General features: G+C 38.1%; 3 protein-coding genes across 4 annotated transcripts; 2 read left to right on the plus strand and 1 right to left on the minus strand.

The window, feature by feature from the left end:
* The first annotated feature begins 1,808 nt into the window (after positions 1-1,808).
* On the plus strand, positions 1,809-6,997 carry LOC112185527 (probable magnesium transporter NIPA6). Its single transcript, XM_024323785.2, has 9 exons — positions 1,809-2,198; positions 2,325-2,381; positions 2,613-2,703; positions 2,809-2,969; positions 3,046-3,173; positions 3,264-3,401; positions 5,358-5,450; positions 5,533-5,650; positions 6,473-6,997. Exons 1-9 carry the CDS (start codon positions 2,078-2,080, stop codon positions 6,598-6,600), a joined length of 1,035 nt encoding a protein of 344 aa, XP_024179553.1. The 5' UTR covers positions 1,809-2,077; the 3' UTR covers positions 6,601-6,997.
* Positions 6,998-7,139: 142 nt separating this feature from the next.
* On the plus strand, positions 7,140-11,880 carry LOC112185526 (carbamoyl-phosphate synthase large chain, chloroplastic). Of its 2 annotated transcripts, XM_024323784.2 has the most exons (4): positions 7,140-8,663; positions 8,979-9,671; positions 9,930-11,498; positions 11,661-11,880. In XM_024323784.2, exons 1-3 carry the CDS (start codon positions 7,317-7,319, stop codon positions 11,478-11,480), a joined length of 3,591 nt encoding a protein of 1,196 aa, XP_024179552.1. In that variant the 5' UTR covers positions 7,140-7,316; the 3' UTR covers positions 11,481-11,498; positions 11,661-11,880. The 2 variants fall into 2 exon arrangements, with proteins under 2 accessions (XP_024179552.1, XP_040371656.1); XM_040515722.1 differs by having other exon boundaries at positions 9,930-11,880.
* Positions 11,881-12,935: 1,055 nt separating this feature from the next.
* On the minus strand, positions 12,936-20,706 carry LOC112188215 (protein HESO1). The gene is made up of 10 exons (XM_024327297.2): positions 20,563-20,706; positions 20,355-20,449; positions 20,049-20,237; positions 18,528-18,704; positions 17,157-17,341; positions 16,109-16,204; positions 15,247-15,292; positions 14,238-14,344; positions 13,982-14,083; positions 12,936-13,892 (listed from the first exon to the last, which is right to left on the minus strand). Exons 2-10 carry the CDS (start codon positions 20,371-20,373, stop codon positions 13,374-13,376), a joined length of 1,440 nt encoding a protein of 479 aa, XP_024183065.1. The 5' UTR covers positions 20,374-20,449; positions 20,563-20,706; the 3' UTR covers positions 12,936-13,373.
* Between the last annotated feature and the right edge of the window lie 1,311 nt (positions 20,707-22,017).

Below are 22,017 nucleotides of genomic sequence, written 5' to 3' on the forward strand. Positions count from 1 at the left end.
TCCAAAACGATTGTAACTGTTCATGTCAAATTCAACTTGAACGAACAGTTACGTTTTCTTGTCCGTCCTCTATAAAAATGGCGTGAAGGTTCAGTGCAAAACATCTTCTTCAACATCACTTCTTCTCAAAATACTATAGAGAAACACAAGTGAAGTTCGCCAGGTTTCAAGGCATCCATGCAAGGCCTTGGAACGAGAGTTGTATCCTACAGGGCAGACGTCTACATTCAACCACAACATTGGTGTGAGGACTTATTTCTGTCTTAGGACATTGCGCTGCATACGCAAGCCTCTCTCACAAGATCAAGTTAGTGAATTCTAATCTACTTAGTTGTATTTATTTGCATATTACTTTACATATACATATATATTTGTTCTTTCTCTTTTTGTTATTGTATTCTGTTGATCATAAATTTTCCAGCGACTAGAATTGATCAGGGGTTGTCAATCCCCACTAGATTTAACAATGTTTTAGTTTTATGTTTTGTCATGGCGATTGTAATTGCTTAATGAGTGCTATAATTGCGGTTGTTTCATATTTGCATTTTCATGTCTTTTACCACTGTTCTTGTTCGGTAGACCCATGCATCACCACTAACTATAGCCTAGCCAATGTGATGCAGGTGTAGCCAAACAAGTCTCTCTAGCTATTGCGCTTGACTGTTGATGAGAGGCTGTGGCAGTCCCTAATTTAGACTGAGTTAGAGGGGTGGACATGAGTTGCAAGTGTTATCGGCTCTTGATCGAATTCTCTCCATCTCCCGTGATATAAGAGGTGACTATTAGGAGGGTCGACGTAGGTTGTTCAGAGAGTTTTTTTTTTTTTTTTTGCCGGGGGCGGGGAGGGTGGGGGGGAGGTGTTGTGTGAGTCTTAGATTGGCTTGGAGGGCAAGCATGACAAATTGGTTATTGGGATTAACCCGATGTGTGTGTAAATTTAAGATGCGTTGTTGGGCAGCTAGTTTCTTGAGGTGGCTTCTAATTGTTTCATATTTGCTCTAGATTAGTTGGAGGGCGTACAACTGATGGTAGGAGGTGGTAGGTGTACGGGTGGTGGTGCGATGGTGGTAATGAGTTAGTGGTGCTAGGCTTCTTGCATTTTCCTCTTTGGGCTCAGTGATGCTTGCTCCTCTGTGCTACACCTAGGTCCATATTGGTTTATGTGTAATTGCATTTTGTTTATTTATTTTTTCGGGGCTTTATACCAATAATAAGCCCCTACCTTTGTTCAGTAAAGTGAGGTGCACTCTGTCCCAATTGCGCCTTGTTTGCTCTAGGTATGCAGTTAGTTTGTTAGGTCAAATGGGCTTTGCCTCCTAGTAGATGAAATGAGCCGTCGACGGTTTCATTGCTCATCAAAACATAGTGGGAAACCTAGTTTATTTGCTTGATTGCGTTGTATTACATTATTTTCTTTAATATGTTACCTTTATTATATAACAAACAGAGTTCCTAGTTGGTGCTTATTTAAAAACAGAGATTTTATGGATGTTCATACTATTGTTCGGGACGCTCTCAGTATGTTTATTCTAATCATGGGTTTAGGCTTTACGCCTCTCCTATATTTAATAATTTCATTAATTAAGTTAGAGGACATCCGCACCGGCCTTTATTTATTATAAAAAAAAATTAAAAAAATTAAACAAGAGAAGAAAATGCGGAATAGATGTGTGGCATCATTTGTCCCGTAACACATATCGTAGCATCTATCACAAGTACATGTGATCCAAAATTTGTAAAATCCTAGAGAGAACGAAATGCGCTTATTGGTGGACAATGGAAAGTGGGGGCCTGAGAGACCGGCAGGTAAGAATTTACGCTATCTTTCTTTCTTTCTTAGTTTCTCCATTGTTTTTTTTGGTTCCTAAAAGTACAAAATTTTATAATCAATCCTTTGATTCTACGTCGTCCAACTGGTCAAACAGATGCTACTCCCACTGAATCTGAAACCCAGATCAAATTTCCGTTTTTTGATTTTTCTGGGTTTCCTCCGCATTACATTGTAGAATGAGTCCCACTCCCACTCTCACAAAATCATCATCATCTAACTTCTTCTTCTTCTTGTGTCAATGGTAAAATGTCATCGAGCAATTTGAAAGGGTTCATATTGGCCGTGGTCTCAAGCGCCTTCATTGGCTCCAGCTTCATCATCAAGAAGAAGGGTCTCCGCCGAGCCGGCAACAATGGAACTCGTGCCAGTATGCTTCCTCATTCATTCATTCATTCATTATCAAGTTCCTTTCTTTCCCACGATTTTCCGGTGTTAATTCTTGATTTTTGGATTTGGGTTTTGATTTTTTATTTTTGATTTTGGACTGTTTAAGGTTCTGGAGGATATGGGTATCTGCGGGAGCCTCTATGGTGGATTGGAATGGTCACAAGTAAGTTAATTGCTACTTGTGTGCTAGTATTCATCGTTTCAAGAATTTCAAGATTTATGCCATTGTGCTGAGCTAATGGAGTTTCGATTTTATTGGGTTGAGTTTTTGTTTAATATTTTCTCCTGAAGAGTTCATTTCAGTTGCAATTTGTGCTTTCTTTATTTTATCTGCTTTTGCTCTGCTACATGGGTTGAATGCTGATGCTATTCATAAATTTTGGACAATTAACAGTGGTTGTTGGAGAGATAGCAAATTTTGTAGCATACATATACGCACCCGCCGGGCTTGTCACGCCGCTTGGTGCTTTGAGTATCATTGTTAGGTACATTGGATTTCCCTATTCTCTAGTGTGTATAATTAATTTATTTCAATCTCTCTTTTCAACCATCGAGCCATGTTTCTGACAAGGCGAAGTGTGCATGGATAGTGCGGTGTTAGCGCATTTCCTGTTAAAGGAGAAACTCCAGAAAATGGGAATGTTGGGCTGCCTTTTATGCATAGTGGGTTCGGTTGTGATTGTACTCCATGCACCCGAAGAGCAGACTCTTACTTCCGTCCAACAAATCTGGGATTTAGCAATACAACCAGGTAACCTCTTAAAAGTTCAATAACTAGTGGTTGCTCTTCTTCTTCATTTTCTAATTGGTTTGTTGTCTTTTTCCAGCTTTCCTTTTGTATACAGCCTCAGTGATAGCTGTAACGCTAGTCCTTATCTTGTATTGTTCCCCCCGCTATGGCCAAACCAATATACTGATTTATATAGGAATCTGCTCAATTATTGGATCATTGACTGTAAGTTTTGCCACTTACAATTTTCATACATCACTTTTGAAGTAACTATTTATGGTTTCCTCATATGTGATTTATCTTTCCAAATTGCAGGTCATGAGCATAAAAGCCATTGGCATTGCAATAAAACTCACAATAGAGGGCACAAACCAGGCAGTATACTTCCAAACATGGATTTTTGCAATGGTTGCAGTTACATGCATCATCACTCAATTAAATTACCTAAATATGGTCAGTATCTTGTTATGCACTATTATGTGTGCAGGAGAGCTTATATTCTTTTCTTTTATAATGCTAGATAACTTTCTCTTCTTTATCCTCTGAAATTTTTTGTTATGTATTCTTTTGTTTTAGAAATCTAAGAGATGGTAATTAGTGGCATATGAAATTTTAGAAGTCTGTTTCAATGTTGATCAGATTAGAGTTAACCAGGATAGGGAAATAATTAATGTTCAGTGAGCCAATTTTGTTACTGTAGTAGTTTAGTTTATAATCATTCTTCACATTCAAGGTGATGAAGTGAAACAAGACAAGATAGGGCCCTCACTTTCATGCATCTTGTGGTTCAGGATCCTGAATTAAGCAACTGTATAAACAGGTTTATAGCTGCTTTTTATGGTTGGTAGGAGACAGGGTTTAGGAGTACTTTCATGGAAGGAAAATTGGATGTAATTTTATTTTATTTTTTGTTCTGATTGGGGTATGCAAAGTGGGAGATCTTTAGGTTGCAGAGGCTGATCTTCTGACCTACAGATTGAAAATACATTACTCCTAGTTCCCAATCTGTGACATACTCGTAAAACTTTTTAACTGTGTTAGAAATGCCTGTTTGACTGATAGCAGATAACTTAATGTACTCCACCATATCCAATCCTCTATCATTGGCTCGCATTCCTATATGAAAAGAAACAGAACTAGTAAACCAAAAAGGATACTACTAAAATCATTTAGCAAGTACTAGTCTTTATATCAGATTAGATTTCACTAAAAGTCAAAACTCTAATATCTTGACATCATTTGGACAATGGGAAACCACCAAGGAGGTGCTTCCTCATTTCATTTCAAGTCCCCAGTACAGGTCATAGCATGTTTAGTTAGAGAATAAGCGACCATATGATTATGTTTTGGGATCATGGTCAGGAACATGGTTGCTCCCATGCGGTAAGGTTCGAACCCCCTCAAGGAACTTACCTAGCTATTTGCTAGAGTTTCCTGCCCCCTAAAGATTGCAGGGGTTGACAGGAGGTCCAAGTTTCGAACCTGGGTCTGCAAAGCAGTTTTGGGGTTTTTCTCGATATCAAATATATCTTACGTGATGTAGGCAGAAAATTATAAGAGACAGTCCCTTACCAATCACTGCAGCCCAGACAATCATTGTTCCATTGAGTATAGTAAATCAGGAATTTAGGTACACTCAATGATTTCCAGCGCAGAGGGCTTCTTTTTGTATTGTTCTTCCTGTGTGGATCTCTTATCCACAGCTTTGTTCTTTTTAAAGTCTGTTTTAGTATAGTACAGAAGATAAAAAATTAACAGTACAGAAACCTCAGTCGAGGCAGAGTTATTAAGCTTGAAGAACTTGATTAAAACTTAATCAAGAGGGTATTACAATATCATGTTTAGGGTTTAGGCCAGGGTTGTTAATCAAGGGTTCCATTAAGGTTTCAAATTATTAGAAATATCCAAAATAAATGTTCTGGTCCAGGAACTGAATTTTTCCATCCTTTTGAAGTCTTAACTGTTGCTGCCAGCTACATTTTCCCATCATCAGTGACTGAAGCCCCACCCCGTTTCTCTCTCTCTCTCTCCGGGGTCTTATCATCTCTCCTGACCTATCCTATTTTGTTTTCACCAAATCCATAAAGCCTCTCTTGGCTAGGATATGCTACAGAGCCTGATATATGATTTTACTTGAATGATTTTACTGTAGCTTGTGAGATTTGTTATGTGATTGTATTAGTATTCATGATTCAGTGTTTACATTTAAAGAGAGACCTGGTTTTCCTAGTGCGTGGTATTTTTTTTATTTTTAAGTGAAGGGTTTTGATAGTTTCTTTATTGTTGCTTGTCAGCTGTTGGACATTACTGTTGTAGATTGCTTGCTTTAATTTTTTAAATTTTTTTTATATATGTTTCCAGAAATGTGTGAGTGTTTGTCCTGGTTTCTGACTTTGGGTGCTGTTGCAGGCATTGGATACTTTCAACACAGCAGTCGTTTCTCCCATCTATTATGCTATGTTCACATCTTTCACAATACTTGCGAGTGCAATAATGTTTAAGGTATTGCTACCTTAACGTAATGTGTTTGTATTGGTTTGCTTATGAAAGGTATTGGAAATCTAAAATGTGTATCCTTTGGTAGGATTATTCTGATCAAAGTGCAAGCAGCATAGCTTCAGAATTTTGTGGATTCATCACTGTGTTATCTGGGACTGCTATATTGCATAGTACAAGAGAACCAGATCCACCTTTACTTACAGGTTTGCATCTAGTGTACCTTAGGCTGCACGACAGTTTAAAATTCATGTGCACTTATTAAAATGGCAACTACCTACAGTTTAGAAGCTTAAGCCAGGGCTGCTTCTTACTGTATCGTGCATAGGCTTTATTGATGCTCGTTTGTTGGTAAAAAAAAAAAAAAAAAACGACTACACAACAGGGAATTTCTGTCCATTTCCATCGAAACATCTCCTCTCCATTGCCTTGTTTTGATTCCTGAAATCATTAACCAAATTAGTTATAGATCCTAATAGCTTAAGCAGTTAAGCTGTTAGATGGAGAGACTCAATAGGTAGGCATTGCGTTGTTACATGCTTACCCCAATCAATGGGACTGGTGTCCAACCCAGATCTATTTTCAGTGTTGAGATTACTTTTTTCCCCCAACCAATAGTTTAGATGCTTGTGACCCACAGTACTATCTGACTTGACTCTAGATGAAGCACAGCCGCACACTTCATAATTACTTGATTGATTAAGACCAAATTTTGAAGATAAGAAAGGGTGTTGATTGTGATGGTGTAGTGGTCAGACTTCATAATTACTTGATTGATTAAGACCAAACTTTGAAGATAAGAAAGGGTGTTGATTGTGATGGTGTAGTGGTCAGACTCCATAATTAAATTAATATTAACATAATGGGCAGTGTTGCACATGGATGCAAGTAATTTTTCAATCTGGATGCTTGAGTTGAAATCACAAAATTTCAGTTGTGTAGTCGGGGTACTATTGTCTCCGATTTCATATTCAGTTACATTCATGCGTTGAGTGAATATGCTTGACTCTTGGTTTCTAAATGTGCAGATTTGTATACGCCATTATCTCCTAAAGTATCATGGTACATCCAAAGCAATGGAGAATGGAAGCAGAAGGATGAAGACGGTTCAGCCCCCAATTTCATCACAGTACTTCGGCCAGACTATTTCAAGTAGCGGAATATGCTCAAGATATTTACCCTTAGTCACATCTTACAAGTTGTGCCTGGAATGATTCCTCCCATTTTCATCACATTCTCCAGCCAGGGATATCCACTTGGGACTGTAAAAATCGGTCGTGCTCGCAAATACCAAGTGATATATTTTTTTGCAGTGATTTTTTTCTTTCTCACCTTTCCCATTCAAATTTTGAGTGCAGTGTGTGCAATTGTCAAATAGCCATAGTTTTAGGGAGCGAGATTGTTCTCTCCGTTGCGTCCTCCAGACTCCCCCGTCTCTTAGTTTTGATGTAGACAAAGATCCATCTCCAGTTTACAGCTGAGTAGCAATACGATTGTAATTGGTTCTTCATGTAATCTAATTGAATTGATTAATCAAATTATAGTTGCAAAAAGTCGCAGCTTGGTTTACTCTCTGATGGATCGAACCCATGAGCGCTCTGCTTCAGAATTTAGAGTTTAGGGTTTTAACTTTTACTTCTGACAATTTATAGATACGTTTCCACTCTTCGTTTCCAATTCTGGTACTGTAATGGCGAGTTGAGTGGAAATGACGACAATGTCCTTGTTGCTTTTTGCATATTGCCATATATAGGTGTCGTTTTGTGACACACTCTTCTTCTCCACTGAGACCTCCACTCTTGTGCAGTCACAGACCAGTTGATCCTCCAAACCCTAACACCTCCTCTCTCTCTCTCTCTCTCTCTCTCTCAGATGGGCCATTGCATGAAAAGGACTCTGTCTTTGAAGCAGCCGCCGATTTTGGCTCAGTCCAAACCCTCCTCCTATTCGTCGAAACCGAACAACTTCCGCTTCCTATACTCCAAGAAGCTCGGCGCCCTACCGTCGCTCAGCCTCCGGTCATGGCCGCAGTCGCAGAGTCATCGTCCGAGTTGCCGAGTCAACTCGGTTCGGAGCGAGTCGTTGTCCGACGGCGGCGTGGCGGAGAAGAAAGAAGAAGCGAAGGCGGCGAAGGCGCCGGGGAAGGTGGGGAAGAGGACGGACTTGAAGAAGATTATGATACTGGGCGCCGGGCCGATTGTGATCGGGCAAGCTTGCGAGTTCGATTACTCGGGGACTCAAGCTTGTAAAGCTTTGAAGGAGGAAGGATACGAGGTCGTTTTGATCAATTCCAACCCGGCTACGATCATGACCGACCCGGATTTGGCCGATAGGACCTACATTACGCCGATGACTCCGGAATTGGTGGAGCAGGTGCTTGAAAAGGAGCGGCCGGACGCTCTTTTGCCGACCATGGGAGGCCAGACGGCGTTGAACCTGGCGGTGGCGTTGGCCGAAAGCGGTGTGCTGGAGAAGTATGGTGTGGAGTTGATTGGAGCTAAGCTGGAGGCCATTAAGAAAGCTGAGGATAGAGAGCTGTTCAAGCAGGCGATGAAGAACATTGGGGTTGAAACGCCGCCGTCTGGAATTGCCAACACCTTGGAGGAATGTGTGGAAATTGCGAAAGAGATTGGTGAGTTTCCCTTGATCATTAGGCCAGCTTTTACGTTGGGAGGGACGGGAGGTGGTATTGCATATAATAAGGAGGAATTTGAGACTATTTGTAAGGCCGGGCTGGCGGCGAGTTTGACCTCTCAGGTTTTGGTGGAGAAGTCACTGTTAGGGTGGAAGGAATATGAGCTTGAGGTGATGAGGGACTTGGCAGATAATGTTGTTATTATTTGCTCCATTGAGAATATGGACCCGATGGGGGTTCATACGGGAGACTCTATCACCGTGGCGCCTGCTCAGACTTTAACTGATAAGGAGTATCAGCGGCTGAGGGACTATTCGATAGCTATAATAAGAGAGATTGGAGTGGAATGTGGTGGTTCTAATGTGCAGTTTGCTGTGAATCCTCAAGACGGGGAGGTTATGGTGATTGAGATGAATCCAAGGGTGTCACGGTCCTCGGCTCTGGCATCCAAAGCAACTGGTTTTCCGATAGCGAAAATGGCTGCTAGGTTGTCAGTTGGATATTCCTTGGATCAAATTCCCAATGACATTACAAAGAAGACACCGGCTAGTTTTGAGCCTTCCATAGACTATGTGGTAACAAAGGCAAGTGCCTTTTCATTTCCTCTGCTCTGCTAGTTTATGTGTTTAATGTAAAGCTGTTCTTCAATTTTGCCTTTTGGTTTTAAAAATTCTGTCTTTGGTGAATGTTCAGACCTTAGATAGGACTTGCGTGATTATCAAATGTTAGATAGCTTTGTGCATTAGCTTCTTGCATGTTTTACTAATACTATTACTTCTGCAGAGAGGAATACCGGCAATCCTCTGATTGATAAAAATACATTTCTGTTAATCCATGCATTTTATATATGTTTTCATGCCAATTTTTTCTTAATTAATTTCATCATACTGATCATGCAGATTCCCCGGTTTGCTTTTGAAAAGTTTCCTGGTTCAGAGCCAATACTGACGACCCAGATGAAATCTGTCGGTGAGTCAATGGCACTAGGGCGTACATTTCAAGAATCCTTTCAGAAAGCAGTTCGGTCTTTGGAATGTGGTTTCTCTGGATGGGGCTGTGGGAAAATTAAGGAACTAGACTGGGATTGGGAGCAATTGAAATATAGTCTCCGAGTCCCTAACCCAGATCGTATCCATGCTGTGTATGCTGCAATGAAGAAGGGAATGAAGATAGATGAAATTCATGAGCTGAGTTTCATTGACAAATGGTTCCTCACACAGCTTAAAGAATTGGTGGATGTAGAGCAATTCCTCCTGGCTAGAAACTTGTCTGATCTAACAAAGGATGACTTCTATGAAGTGAAAAGAAGAGGCTTTAGTGACAAACAAATAGCTTTTGCCACTAAATCCTCTGAAAATGAAGTGCGGTTGAAGAGATTATCATTGGGTGTCACTCCAGCATATAAGCGGGTAGATACGTGTGCCGCAGAGTTTGAGGCCAATACTCCTTATATGTACTCGTCTTATGACTTTGAGTGTGAATCCGCTCCCACCCAAAAAAAGAAGGTTTTGATTTTAGGTGGAGGACCAAATCGAATTGGTCAGGGTATTGAATTTGACTACTGCTGTTGCCATACATCCTTTGCCCTTCAGGTATGTGCTTAGTATCTGTTTGCTATCTGACTGGCTTTCCATTTTGAAGCCCTTTTATTAATTCTTATTTTTCCTAAAATTATCCATGAATATGTGGATAATGTTCAACATTGCTGGTTGCTATAATTTAGATCTATTTCTTTTACAGAAACATTCTAAAGCAAGAAATTAACCTTCTGTATTGTTGGTTTAATATGTTTACTTTTGCTGGTATCTTTTGTTGTGCATTACTTATTTGTGTTTTTTTTTTATTTGCAGAAAGCAGGATATGAGACAATCATGATGAATTCAAATCCTGAAACAGTATCTACTGATTATGACACAAGTGACCGTTTATATTTTGAGCCCCTGACTGTTGAAGATGTGCTGAACATAATTGATTTGGAAAGACCTGATGGGATCATTGTGCAGTTTGGAGGTCAAACACCTCTGAAGCTAGCACTTCCCCTCCAGCGGTATTTAGATGAAAACAAGCCTAGATGTGCAAGTGGTGCTGGACATGTTCGCATTTGGGGTACCACACCTGACTCCATAGATGCTGCTGAGGACAGGGAAAAGTTCAATGCAATTCTGAACGAGTTAAAGATTGAACAGCCAAAAGGAGGAATTGCCAAGAGTGAAGCAGATGCTCTTGCCATTGCCACAAACATTGGCTACCCTGTTGTTGTCCGACCCTCCTATGTATTGGGCGGCCGTGCCATGGAGATAGTATATAGTGATGAAAAACTTGTGACCTACCTAGAAACTGCTGTTGAGGTGGACCCGGAACGTCCTGTATTGATTGACAGGTATCTATCCGATGCCATTGAGATTGATGTTGATGCACTTGCTGACTCTCATGGGAATGTCGTCATTGGTGGGATAATGGAGCACATCGAGCAGGCTGGGGTCCATTCTGGTGATTCTGCTTGCTCGATTCCGACAAAAACCATCCCAGAGTCTTGCTTGAATACAATCAGGTCATGGACTATAAAATTGGCTAAGAGGCTGAATGTATGTGGGCTGATGAACTGTCAGTATGCAATTACAATGTCTGGAGATGTTTATTTACTCGAGGCAAATCCTCGTGCTTCCCGTACGGTCCCTTTTGTGTCCAAGGCAATTGGACATCCGTTGGCTAAATATGCTTCCCTGGTTATGTCTGGGAAGTCTCTTCATGATCTTGGTTTCACAAAAGAAGTCATTCCTGCACATATGTCAGTGAAAGAAGCTGTTCTTCCATTTGAGAAGTTCCAAGGTTGTGATGTATTGCTTGGGCCTGAGATGCGTAGCACTGGTGAGGTGATGGGTATTGATTTTGAGTTTCCAATTGCATTTGCCAAGGCTCAGATTGCTGCTGGGCAGGCGCTACCACTTTCAGGCACTGTGTTTTTGAGCTTAAATGACTTGACCAAACCCCATCTTGAGAGAATTGCAAAGGCATTTTTAGGCCTTGGATTTAAGATTGTTTCAACTGCAGGAACAGCTCATGTTCTTGAACTAGCGAAAATTCCGGTGGAACGAGTGCTGAAGCTACATGAGGGGAGGCCTAATGCTGGTGACACGGTTGCTAATGGGCAAATCCAGTTGATGGTGATTACAAGTTCTGGTGATGCACTCGATCAGATTGATGGACGGCAGCTAAGGAGGACGGCCCTTGCTTACAAGATTCCAGTGATAACAACAGTTGCTGGAGCTTTGGCAACTGCAGAAGCAATAAAGAGCTTAAAGACCAGCTCCATTAAGATGATTGCACTTCAGGACTTCTTTGATGACGAGAATAAAGCTGTCAGTGATAAAAAGTTGCAGTCTTCCTCTGTCTCTCTGTAAGAAAACCTGGATTTTGTGGTAAGACACTTGGGCTTCCTCAAAATCTTATTTATTTTGTTTCTAAGTTGTGTATCGATAGTGTTCTCTGGATCAAGTTTTTCATCAAGTTATTAGTTTTTAGCACAATTTTGCTAGTTTTCCTCCCAGTTTGCTTAAGCTTATGATGCAAAATATGGGTAGCTATTTGTAGGATCTTTCTGAGGCGTTGACTTGTGTAACATAGAATGAGTTCAGTGTTGGGTTTTTCTTGGCGTAGTTCAGTGGTGGTACAATTAGACAACATTGTTACTGTATTCTCTTGTGCACAGACATGTACTTATCCAAACTGCTTTACAGCACAGTTGAATAATCAGAGAGCTTCTGCATTAATGAAAAAGTGAGTATCCTATTGTGTACCAAATCTAAAACCTGCAACGCTTGTTTCTGTAACTCTTTTTATTTCTAGAAATACCCTTGACAATTTTTGGAACAGCCACTTAATCAACTAGTCAAATTTATGAGTACTTCAAATTTTTAAACAATATCATATTGAAGGTTTTGCCCAGGCTCAAAACCAAGACAGGCTCTTGGCAGATGTTTCACACTTTCATCTCATTTTATTTTACCATACTATGCTCATGACATGGCGTTCAGATGTGCTTTGGTTCAAATCTGCCTGACCTGATGTTGTCAATTTCATTGTTTTGAGCTAGTAAAATTTTGTTTAAATGTGGTGTTCATGTGTCGCTCATCATTTTTTATTTTTTCTTTCTATTTTAATTTTTAATTTTACTCATTTATTTAGTTTTTATTGTTTGGCTTCAAGACTTGAAATAGGTTTTACTTCCAACCCTTGCCCATTTCATGCCATTGCTACTTGAGCTGGACCACAAGGGGGTAGTAGATGAGTTAGAAAATCAGCAGTTTCTGTTCTAAATGTGTAAATATTTGTTTTGGACTTTGTGAACTCATTCTTTTAAAACAGTCCAAATACTTCCAAAATGACATAAAACTTTTTCTGCAACCGACCGCAATTGCTGGCTTTGCATAATCAGCCATGATCTGAAAATGCCATCTACAAGTAATCTAGTATGGAATGTTCATTATGTTTGCACTTCGAAATACGTTGAACTTCCCACTCTTTTTCGTTTATGGTCTGATTCGTGACCCCTTCTTTCTTTGGGGATTATGATTTCTGATGAAACGGTTCTTCAGAATAGATTTTCCTTCTCCTGATTATTCTTTTCTTCTTTTAAAGAGCTATATATTTGTTAGGCACTGAAGCTTCCTCAAACATCTTGAATCAGTTCTTGGGACTTAAAAAAGTAGTCAATTAAAATAGTAGGCCAAAGCATAAGTCAATATATAGAATCTCGTGCAAATGAACTTAATAGTAATTCTGATGGGATCTTGCAGAATGTATAATTGGTTTTTTCTTAATTGATTATCAATGAACAGACTGGACAGCATAGTTGGTAACTCGAAGTAACAAATGATTAGTTAAATCCAATACTGCATCTACGCATTTACAAAGTACAACTAACTCGACTTAATCTGGTACAACACCGCATAATACAATTGTAGTCGAACAATGGACTACAACATTATCTAATTCAAATAGTACAGTCCAATCTGGTATACCCAATGATCCTTGATTGGTGTGAGATGAACACAATTGCCTGTAAACTGATTGTGGCCGCTGTGTGTATGAGATGGTACTGATGAGGCACCAGAACAGGTTAATCTAGCCTATGTGACCCATCTAACCTATGAATTTTGCTGGGAAGCAAAGGCAGATTGTTGGAAATGCAATAGAACTCTCAAGACCTATTATATTTTGGTTAGGAGCGGGGAGCTTCGTTGAACCATAATGAACATTTTATTACCTGAATTTGAAGCCACCGAGGGAGTTTGTTAAGAAACTAGCGGAGTGTGCGGAGAAATTGAATTGCACAATGTGCCGACCAGCGGAGTTTGAGTATGAACTACTGGAGTTTCATCTTTAACATTTAGGTTTGAAGTTGCTTCATCATGGGATTGCTGTGCTCCTCCCAAACCATCTACTTGCATCGTTCCTACTGGGCCATCAGCTTGTTGTCTTCCTCCTCTAACTTCCACGTGCTGTGCTGTTCCTGAACCTTGAGTTTGCTTTCCTTTCCAGCCTTCCTCTGGCTGATTTTCTTCCCAGCCTCTACTTACTCGCATCCGCTTTGTCTGGTGACCATTAAGGAGTGGAGGATGCTTAGCTTTGCTCGGGATGTATACTGACTTCGTGCCAAACAAAAGATCCACCAAGTTGTTTCCCTCCATCTGGTTGTCTGAAAATGCTAACAGGTGACTGAGAGAAGAATGAATACACCTATAGATCTTTTGAAATTCTCTTGTTCCTACTGCCCTTAAAACATTTTGAGATGGATCTGTGAAATCCTCAACCTGTTGGAAATTGTAGTCAACACACATTGAACACAGTGTGAAGCAACAAATCTAAACCTTGTTTAAATGAATGGGTCATGTGACATTACATTTATAGCATTATAATGAGGATCCCATAATTTTGATGTCCACGATCCTTCATACAGACTTGCACATAGACCTTTCTGCCACAGCATTTCAGCTGATGCTACCTTCATAGTAGCAAGTAATAAAACTTCAATTCATAGAACAAAGCATCCGAATAGTATGTATGAACATCATGTGTTACCTTGTATAGGAAATTGGAACCTCAAAGCATGTTTTTGAAGTATCAAATTATATGGAGATGAAAAGCACAAACATTACCTTCACTAACAGGGTAAAGAAAAGGTCTGCCACGGATTCTTTGTTTCTGTTTCCAAACTCCAAATAAGTATCTACTCTTTTCATCACAGTTGCAGGATCAGTTCCATCTGTGACGCCGGATGTAACTTAATTGTCATAATGATATGAACAAAAACCAATAGTTCTCTTTATCGATTTAAAGCACTTGTATCAATAAAATAATTTTACTTTGTAAGCCCCAAAAAAAAAAAAAAAAAAAAAAACAAAACAAAACAAAATGACTAGTGTCTACTTTCACTTCTAATTATGAATGGTTCACAAAACTGAAGCTTCAAAGTCACTAGTTTCTAGCTGTTCCTTCTACCCTCTTGGTTATTTTACTTTTTTTGTTCTTGTGTTTATCCCCTTGGTCAATTTCATGTGTTTATCTCTATTAAATATAGTCACTACCATCACTTTGGTGTAAGATTACAAGGATAGAAATGGGTAAGACAGTAAAACCTGGAAAAATTGGCTAAATGGGTAAAACCTACAACTCAAGACCCCTCAAAGGCCTGATTTGACACCAAATTGACAGAAAGGACCACATTGGTCAAGAAATATAAAAACCGGAAGCAAATTGGCTAAATTGGAAAGCATACACCAAATTGGTTAAAAGGGCAACACACGGACACAGGGATCAAAAACATTATTTCAAAGTTAATGAAATAAATAAAAACAAAAGATAATTACACGTCATGATAAAGCAAAAACTGACCACTGTGCTTTCTATAGAACTTTTAAAGCCATATACTATAGCCAAATAACAAGATTGCTGCTGCTTAGCCATTAATTTGTAAGCACCATCCGATTGATTTTCTTGTTATGATATCAACCCAGAAAATAGAAGTTTCCAGCAGTGGAAGTGTCAGAAAGCTTTCTTTGGAAAAAAAAAATGAACTATTGCTGAAAATGAACTCTAAGACCTTTACGGAGGCCTTTCAGACCTTTTATCTTCTATTTTCTTTGGATAAGACGTTCAGATTCTCACCTTCAAACAAAGTAGATAATGGAGGTAATATTGGCGGATCTCGAGTCTGCAGAGAATTAACGAAGAAATAACTAGAGATGTACTCCAATGGAATATAGCCTAATAAGTGAAAAATTCTACTGGCGTATGACAGAATGTTTAAACAGAAAGGGTAAGAGGTAGGACAGTAAAGAACAATCTCACCAAGCCAATGGAATATAGCCTAATAAGTGAAAAATTCTACTGCAAATTTTAAGTGACTAGCAAAAGATGAAGTCAAAAAGCTTTTACCAGAACAGGTAAAGGGTAAGCAAATTATGCACTAAGTTCTGATGCTTAATTTAACAAATCTGAATAATTTTTGTTGTTGTAGATAATTTAAGTTGTATATTTTACTTTTTCTAAGAAACAAAAGCTGCTTTCACTGTCAGGTAAAGTTATTTTAACAAGAAACAAGAATTCCTTCAATTTTTTTTCCTGATACTCAGAAATCCCTAAACCAGCTTTGTGGGGCCAGGCTCAAAACTGGGCGTTCCTGCCGAACCCTATAATTTTAGGAGGCAGGAAATAGGTACCTTGACCGGTCGCATCCCAGACGACATGGAAAAAAGGCATGGGCCTGACCATTCTCTTTCAACATATAAAATCATTTCCAAAGCAACAGCATTTGTATAACAGAGAGCACAATTACTTCACATTTTACTTATCTAATTCAACCGTTCACATTAAGAATATCTCACAATCAAATAAAATATCTCACAATCAAATAAAATATCTCACAATCAATTAGAAATAATTAAATCAAATAAAATATCTCACAATCAATTAGAAATAATTAGAAAGCAAAGCTTGACACAATAAGAATATGAGAAATTTAATTTACCTGCAGATGAAAAGCAACCAAAGATATTATGCCAAAAGAGCTCAGAGTTCGATCTTTGGGACAGTTGATATCATGTGCTTTTGCCCAGGCTTTCATCTGAAACAGTGAATAAATATGACATGCGTTCATTTCATGCCTATAGGTCCTGACTATCAATAAAAAGCGCATGACAAAATTTCATTCCAAGGGACTTTTTCAGTTTCATTTTTTTAAAAGCAAAAGAAGAACATATTGACAAAGAAATGAGATTATGAAACAAGAAGGGAAACTCCACAAAAAAGCCTAAGCCCAGAACAAGTAAATCATCAGTCTAAAACATCAGACCTATCCAAGAGAAGCCAACTCATGCACATTAAAGTTACTGGATCACCTATTGATGCTACTCATCCCATGTCAATTTGTTGGTCCAAGTTGTCATTAAGCCTAACCACAAGATGGTGAACTGATTTATTACCAGTTAACACTGATGGCTGGTGGAAGAATTATTCCCATATTGGAAGAAACTAATCAGATATCACGGATTTAGTCTTTAGGGAAAAAAGGGAAAAGAAAACCTTGCAGAAATACAATAAAGAAGCATCAGCAGCAGCAGGCAACCGGCAATTTCCAGTTAGTGACAGAGTCCCTATCTCCCTCTCAGTACCTTTTGTGTTCTTCATGGCCTAAACTTTTCTTTTAGACTTTCTTTTCTTATTACTATAATGCAACATTAGCTTGCATGTCATCTAATTAGTAAAAAACCTCCATGTCAATTATGTCTAAGAACCTGATATCAAAAGGAGAAACATAATCAAAAGGCAAACTAAAAATGCATGGACGCTATTAACAAAGCATAGCACAAAAAAAAATATATATATATATATATCGAGTGTTTCTTTGAAAACAAGTAGTAGATATAAATGGGGTTTTAAAACGTGTATAGTGTTAGACTCAACATGTCGTGAACTTAGCAAGATAAATTGAGACTGTCGGGTAAACAGTAAAGGAGAAAGTGCTACTTTTATACAGTCAAACATCAGAAATCAGACATGAGTTATATGTTCTTTACCATAAAACTCAGTTTCTGAAACCTTCCGTCAATTCTAGATATTATGTAGACAATCTGGGATTTTACAATGCCATCCTTGTTCTCAATTGATAAATCACACTCAATTCCAGTTCCACAGTCTATAAGCTTGATTATAGGAACCCTAGCACTCACAATCGTCTGTACACCAGCAACATGCCCTGCCCCTACAACACAAAGATGTACAACTGAGAACAAGACAATGACTAATGGAGTACAATGACTTGCATCTGATAGACACAAAAATCTACATATTACATATCTATATATATATGCGTATTTGTGCGTGTGAAGCATACATATACAGATGCAGAAACACCGAGATGATCTGGTTAGGAACTAAGTTTGAAGGCTCTGAGGACAACATGTGAGGACCATCCAAATTGTGATCTCATTATTTGAAATGTCTCTTTTGTAGGTCCTATTTCAAATCAACCCTACAAAAAAACTCAACAAACTGGGATCATTTAGTCATCTAATTGTGACTGAATTAGTAAAACTAATAGTGCTTCCCAACACTTAAATGATTAAATGCATTTGGATTTGCCTGATTCTGTGCAAAGAAGAAACTTTAAAGGGAACCTAAAGGATGGACACTCCATGTCATAGGACAATATTACGGGGTAGGCCCCAAAACTATGTTTGAGTTAAGTCCTCAAAATAGGTAGTCGAAACAACTCTCTCTGTGAATAAAATATACATATATAGGGAGAGTTAAGAAGGGAAAATAATCACAGAGAGGGATTTAGAGTGATGAAGGAAGAGAAACAGTTGTTGTAGAGAGAGATGATACTGTACTCGCAAGTAATCTTCTTAAGTCTTGTGACAAAATAAGTAGACTGACAGCATTTTCCTAAGCACGAATCATCGTGATGATAATCAAACTGCTAAACAAGTTCTGGTTAGGCTTATTTTTTTCAGAAATTACCCTTATATGGACAGTTAAAAGAGTTCGGATAATTGAAATACGCTGTGGAGTGCACCGGACAACACATCCCATAGCTAAGGGGGCACACACACACGCACATATCTTCAAGATATCTGATTAGAACACTCCCATAACCAAGATTAAAGCACTCATGTTTATTAAGTATAATATCACAATTGCAGAAGACAATTGACAAATCAGGATTACCTGGAACTAATTTATATCTATGCACGTGAGACAGAGACATTGAGAACCAGTTCACAAAGAAAATAAATAGGATGCAGACTCAGAAGATACTCAGGTATTATTTTTTTCTGTGTTTGTCTGATGTGGGTCTATGTCCATTCAAGGTGGATATGAGTAAGCAATGTCAAAAGCAAAAGGTTAAAAGGTTGCCAACATATAAGCATAGTAGAGGCTATTACTTTGAAGAGACAAAAACTTTTTAGCAAACTTCCGAAGAGTTTTGATCTTCATATCTCGAGGAAGATCGCCTACACTCTTGCTGAAATTAACAGAGAGATCAAGATCACTTTCATCACTGAACAAATCCATCACAAAAGAGCCATAGACCTCCACAACAGGAGAATTGCCAATATTGCCTGAAAGAAGAAGGTAATAGCACTCAGTATCATATGGTACACAAAGGGAAGTAAAATTAAGAAAGAGTCGATAAAGAATATAAATATAACTAACATGCAGAAATATAATGAAGCATTATGCAAAATGATACTGTGTTTGCTCCCGTCCAGTTTCTATCATTAAGAGGATGAATTAGAATTATCCAAAACAATCATCTATGGATGCAAGAAGATTTTTTTTTTCTTTCATTTGAAACAAAGTTTAATTACCAAAAGCAGAAAATACAACTCCATTGAAGTAGCCAGAGAACTGATTTACAACTAACGATGACATTCAGCAATCATAAGAGTGGCCTTCCAAACATAAAGACTGGCCTCAAAAGAGGATGCAAGAGAATTTGAGTGGATCCTTTCTTTAACAAGCATATTTTGCTAAGAGATTAAACAAAGTACAACACAGATGACAAGATGTCCTACGAATCTGTTAGCTATATGTCCTAGTCTACATCTCAAGAAAGCATCAAACAACAAAACAATAAAAATCAAAAGATCTAAACACAGCAGCATTTCAATTCTAGAGAATATCATGACATGAAAATATTCAGAACTCTGAGGAAAGTAACGCGCATAGAGCTGCCCAAAATCAAATTCTCTTTCATGAGCTCCTCACCTACACATTCTTAAAGATTCTCTCATTTCTCTCCATCCAAATGACACGGAAATGCAGAATACAGCCATTACGGCGCAACACCAATCCCCTTTTTTCTCCCCCCCCCCCCCCAAAAAAAAAAAAAAACTTGAATCATTCATTCAATAAACCCAACTCAGATTAGACAAATACCATTTTCCACACAGCTAATGCCATGATTGCAATCACATTGTAAAAGAAAATGGTCACACACTTGGAACCATCTTTCCAAATTGCGCACCAATGGGGGAAAGACAAACAACAGATCTTGTACTCTGAGCCATGTCACAGGTATTGACCTTTTCACCATTTACCGTATCAGGAACTTACAAAAATATAAATAAAATTTTAAAAAATCTATTTTTCATTGGCAATAGATAAAGCTTCAACACTGAATTTTCCAGCTAGTAACGTGAGTTTTTCAAGTCATATAAATGCACACAGGACACTTCATTTCACCCAATTTACACCTTAGTTGATAGAGCTTCGTCCAAGGTGAACCATTATGGTGAAAAAATGGATTTCAAGAGGCAGCAAATCCTATGATGCAAGCAATAATGGACTTACCAAAAGTGTAAAAAAAAAAAAAAAAAAAACATACATATTTATGCTGATAACTTAGCAGTAGCCTAGCACAGAAAGATTAGCTTGAACAGAGCTAAGAAAGAAGAAGTTACCATATAATTCCTTGGAGATGGCATTGAAAATACGAATCAAATCTCTTCGATTGCGATAATCAATTGGCTTAGGACGGCGAGCCGCATACACATCATTAAGTAGTTGATCAAGTTTAGGCATACATAGAGGAGAGATCAAATATTTCTGTAATCCTTGTAACTCAAGGCTCTTTGCTTCATTTAGCAGTTCTGGAATATATCAAATTCAAAGTACTCGAATCAGTCACTAAACTAACAAACATTCATCAAATTGCAGTAATTATCAGAAAAAAAGTCGAGCGAATTTGAATGTTGAGTACTACTCACCAGTGCGGCTCAATGCCATCTCTATCTGACTATCTATAGGACTACTACTAGACTAGTTGGGATTATTATGGATCAAATTCAAGTCTCGCAAATCCCTAAAAATGGAAAAGGATCAGCAGCTGAGAATGGAATCGTATCAAGGAAAAGTGACGGAGATTGAAGAAATCAGATTGTCAATTTCGGAAGAGAAGAGGATGTTGTTACTTACCTCTTCTGGGAGGCATAGAGAGGAACAGAGAGTCTCTCTCTCCCGCTTGATTGCTTGGGGTTGTAATGGCGCTCGACTTTGGGATTTGCCTTTTTTGTTTTTGTTTCCTACCAAAACGGGAAGCTCGACTACTTTAAAGATTTACAATTTTACTACGGGTCTAATACTCATTTTTCCTCTTTGGTCTGGATATTTTAGGAAAATTAAGCGTGAAATTTTGAATCTATTCTCTACACCCTCCATTTCTAACACAAAATTTTTAAAATATATCAAATCTGAAGAAGAGGTGAACTTAGCCAAAAAAAAACTAGAAGATTAATTTCATTATTTTAACTTCCTTAACTTTACTTTCAAAATTGTTAAGTTTGAGACACATTTAAGATTTTAAGTCATGTTTTTGTTTTTATTTATGTTCTGTACAAACGGTTGCTCGGACTACTCTATTTTTTAAATTTTACAGTTTCGTCGGCTACTTCTGTTGAGTTCGTTAATCAAAAATTAGTTTTTAGAAAAATTGAATGAGAGCGAAATTTGGTAACACACACATATATAAATTTTTTAGTAGTTTGAAATTTTAAAGTACTTTCATCTAAGTCGAGTATTATTTTACATGGTGACATTAATCTTCTCTTTATAAGTGAAGCATCTAACTCCAAATAATTGATTTTTGTATATTCTGAGTTGTTGTATTAATTTTTTTTATTTTTAAATCCCAACTTAAAAGAAGAAAAGAAACGACACAGCGGGGAACGTTCGTCTTTTACTAAGGCAATAGGTTTGCTAGTTGGTGGGTTTCCCAGTTTCCCACCTAAGGACGAAAGTTCAAGAATACAGAAAAGAGAAAGAGGTGGTGGGTTGTAGATCGAGAAGGGAGAAAGAGAGATTACACGTGACATTTTCAATTAGCTGCTGTAAAAAAAATATAAAAAATTCCACTACACAAATGCCTATTATTTCACTTAAAAATCATGAAACTAGAAAAAGATTCTACTACACAAATCACAAATGTCTATCTTCACTTTGAAGAATCTGTGACTTTTTGTATGTCATTTTGTGAGTATCTTTATATTATATCATAATAATTTTCTACTTTCATTTTTTTTGCATGCCTCTAAAAGGGGTTCAGTATAGCACAGAAAACTAACATACCATTTTCTACCTTGGGGGATTTGGATGGAACCTCAAGTTGTATGGAGATATTTCATTCACTCAACTACTTCAAGTTAGTAATAAATATAAGGATTAATTTCAGTTTACCTACTCCAACTTTAGCTCAATCTTCATATTAGTCATTGTTCTTTTAATTTTATCAAGATCACCCCTATACTCCTAATTTTAATCAGCCGTGTCCAATTTTCCAAACTCCATCCAAATCTTCCATTAAGTATGACGTGGTAGGAGAGAGAATGTTAAATTTCGATATTACCCCTTGAAAGTTACAATGTTGGGAAGCAG

This window comes from Rosa chinensis, chromosome 2 (genome assembly GCF_002994745.2).
Source record: "Rosa chinensis cultivar Old Blush chromosome 2, RchiOBHm-V2, whole genome shotgun sequence".
NCBI lineage: Eukaryota > Viridiplantae > Streptophyta > Magnoliopsida > Rosales > Rosaceae > Rosa > Rosa chinensis.

Excerpts from the sequence above, each read along its gene's own strand:
- LOC112185527 (XM_024323785.2), top strand. The coding sequence starts at position 2,078 with ATGTCATCGAGCAATTTGAAAGGGTTCATATTGGCCGTGGTCTCAAGC. Across the intron at positions 2,970-3,045 it reads GGATTTAGCAATACAACCAG|CTTTCCTTTTGTATACAGCC; the intron begins GTAACCTCTTAA and ends GTCTTTTTCCAG. Across the intron at positions 5,451-5,532 it reads CGAGTGCAATAATGTTTAAG|GATTATTCTGATCAAAGTGC; the intron begins GTATTGCTACCT and ends ATCCTTTGGTAG.
- LOC112185526 (XM_040515722.1), top strand. The coding sequence starts at position 7,317 with ATGGGCCATTGCATGAAAAGGACTCTGTCTTTGAAGCAGCCGCCGATT. Across the intron at positions 8,664-8,978 it reads TAGACTATGTGGTAACAAAG|ATTCCCCGGTTTGCTTTTGA; the intron begins GCAAGTGCCTTT and ends CTGATCATGCAG. Across the intron at positions 9,672-9,929 it reads ATACATCCTTTGCCCTTCAG|AAAGCAGGATATGAGACAAT; the intron begins GTATGTGCTTAG and ends TTTTATTTGCAG.
- LOC112188215 (XM_024327297.2), bottom strand. Across the intron at positions 16,205-17,156 it reads TTCAGAAACTGAGTTTTATG|ATGAAAGCCTGGGCAAAAGC; the intron begins GTAAAGAACATA and ends TCACTGTTTCAG. Across the intron at positions 14,345-15,246 it reads ATTATCTACTTTGTTTGAAG|ATGGAACTGATCCTGCAACT; the intron begins GTGAGAATCTGA and ends CCGGCGTCACAG.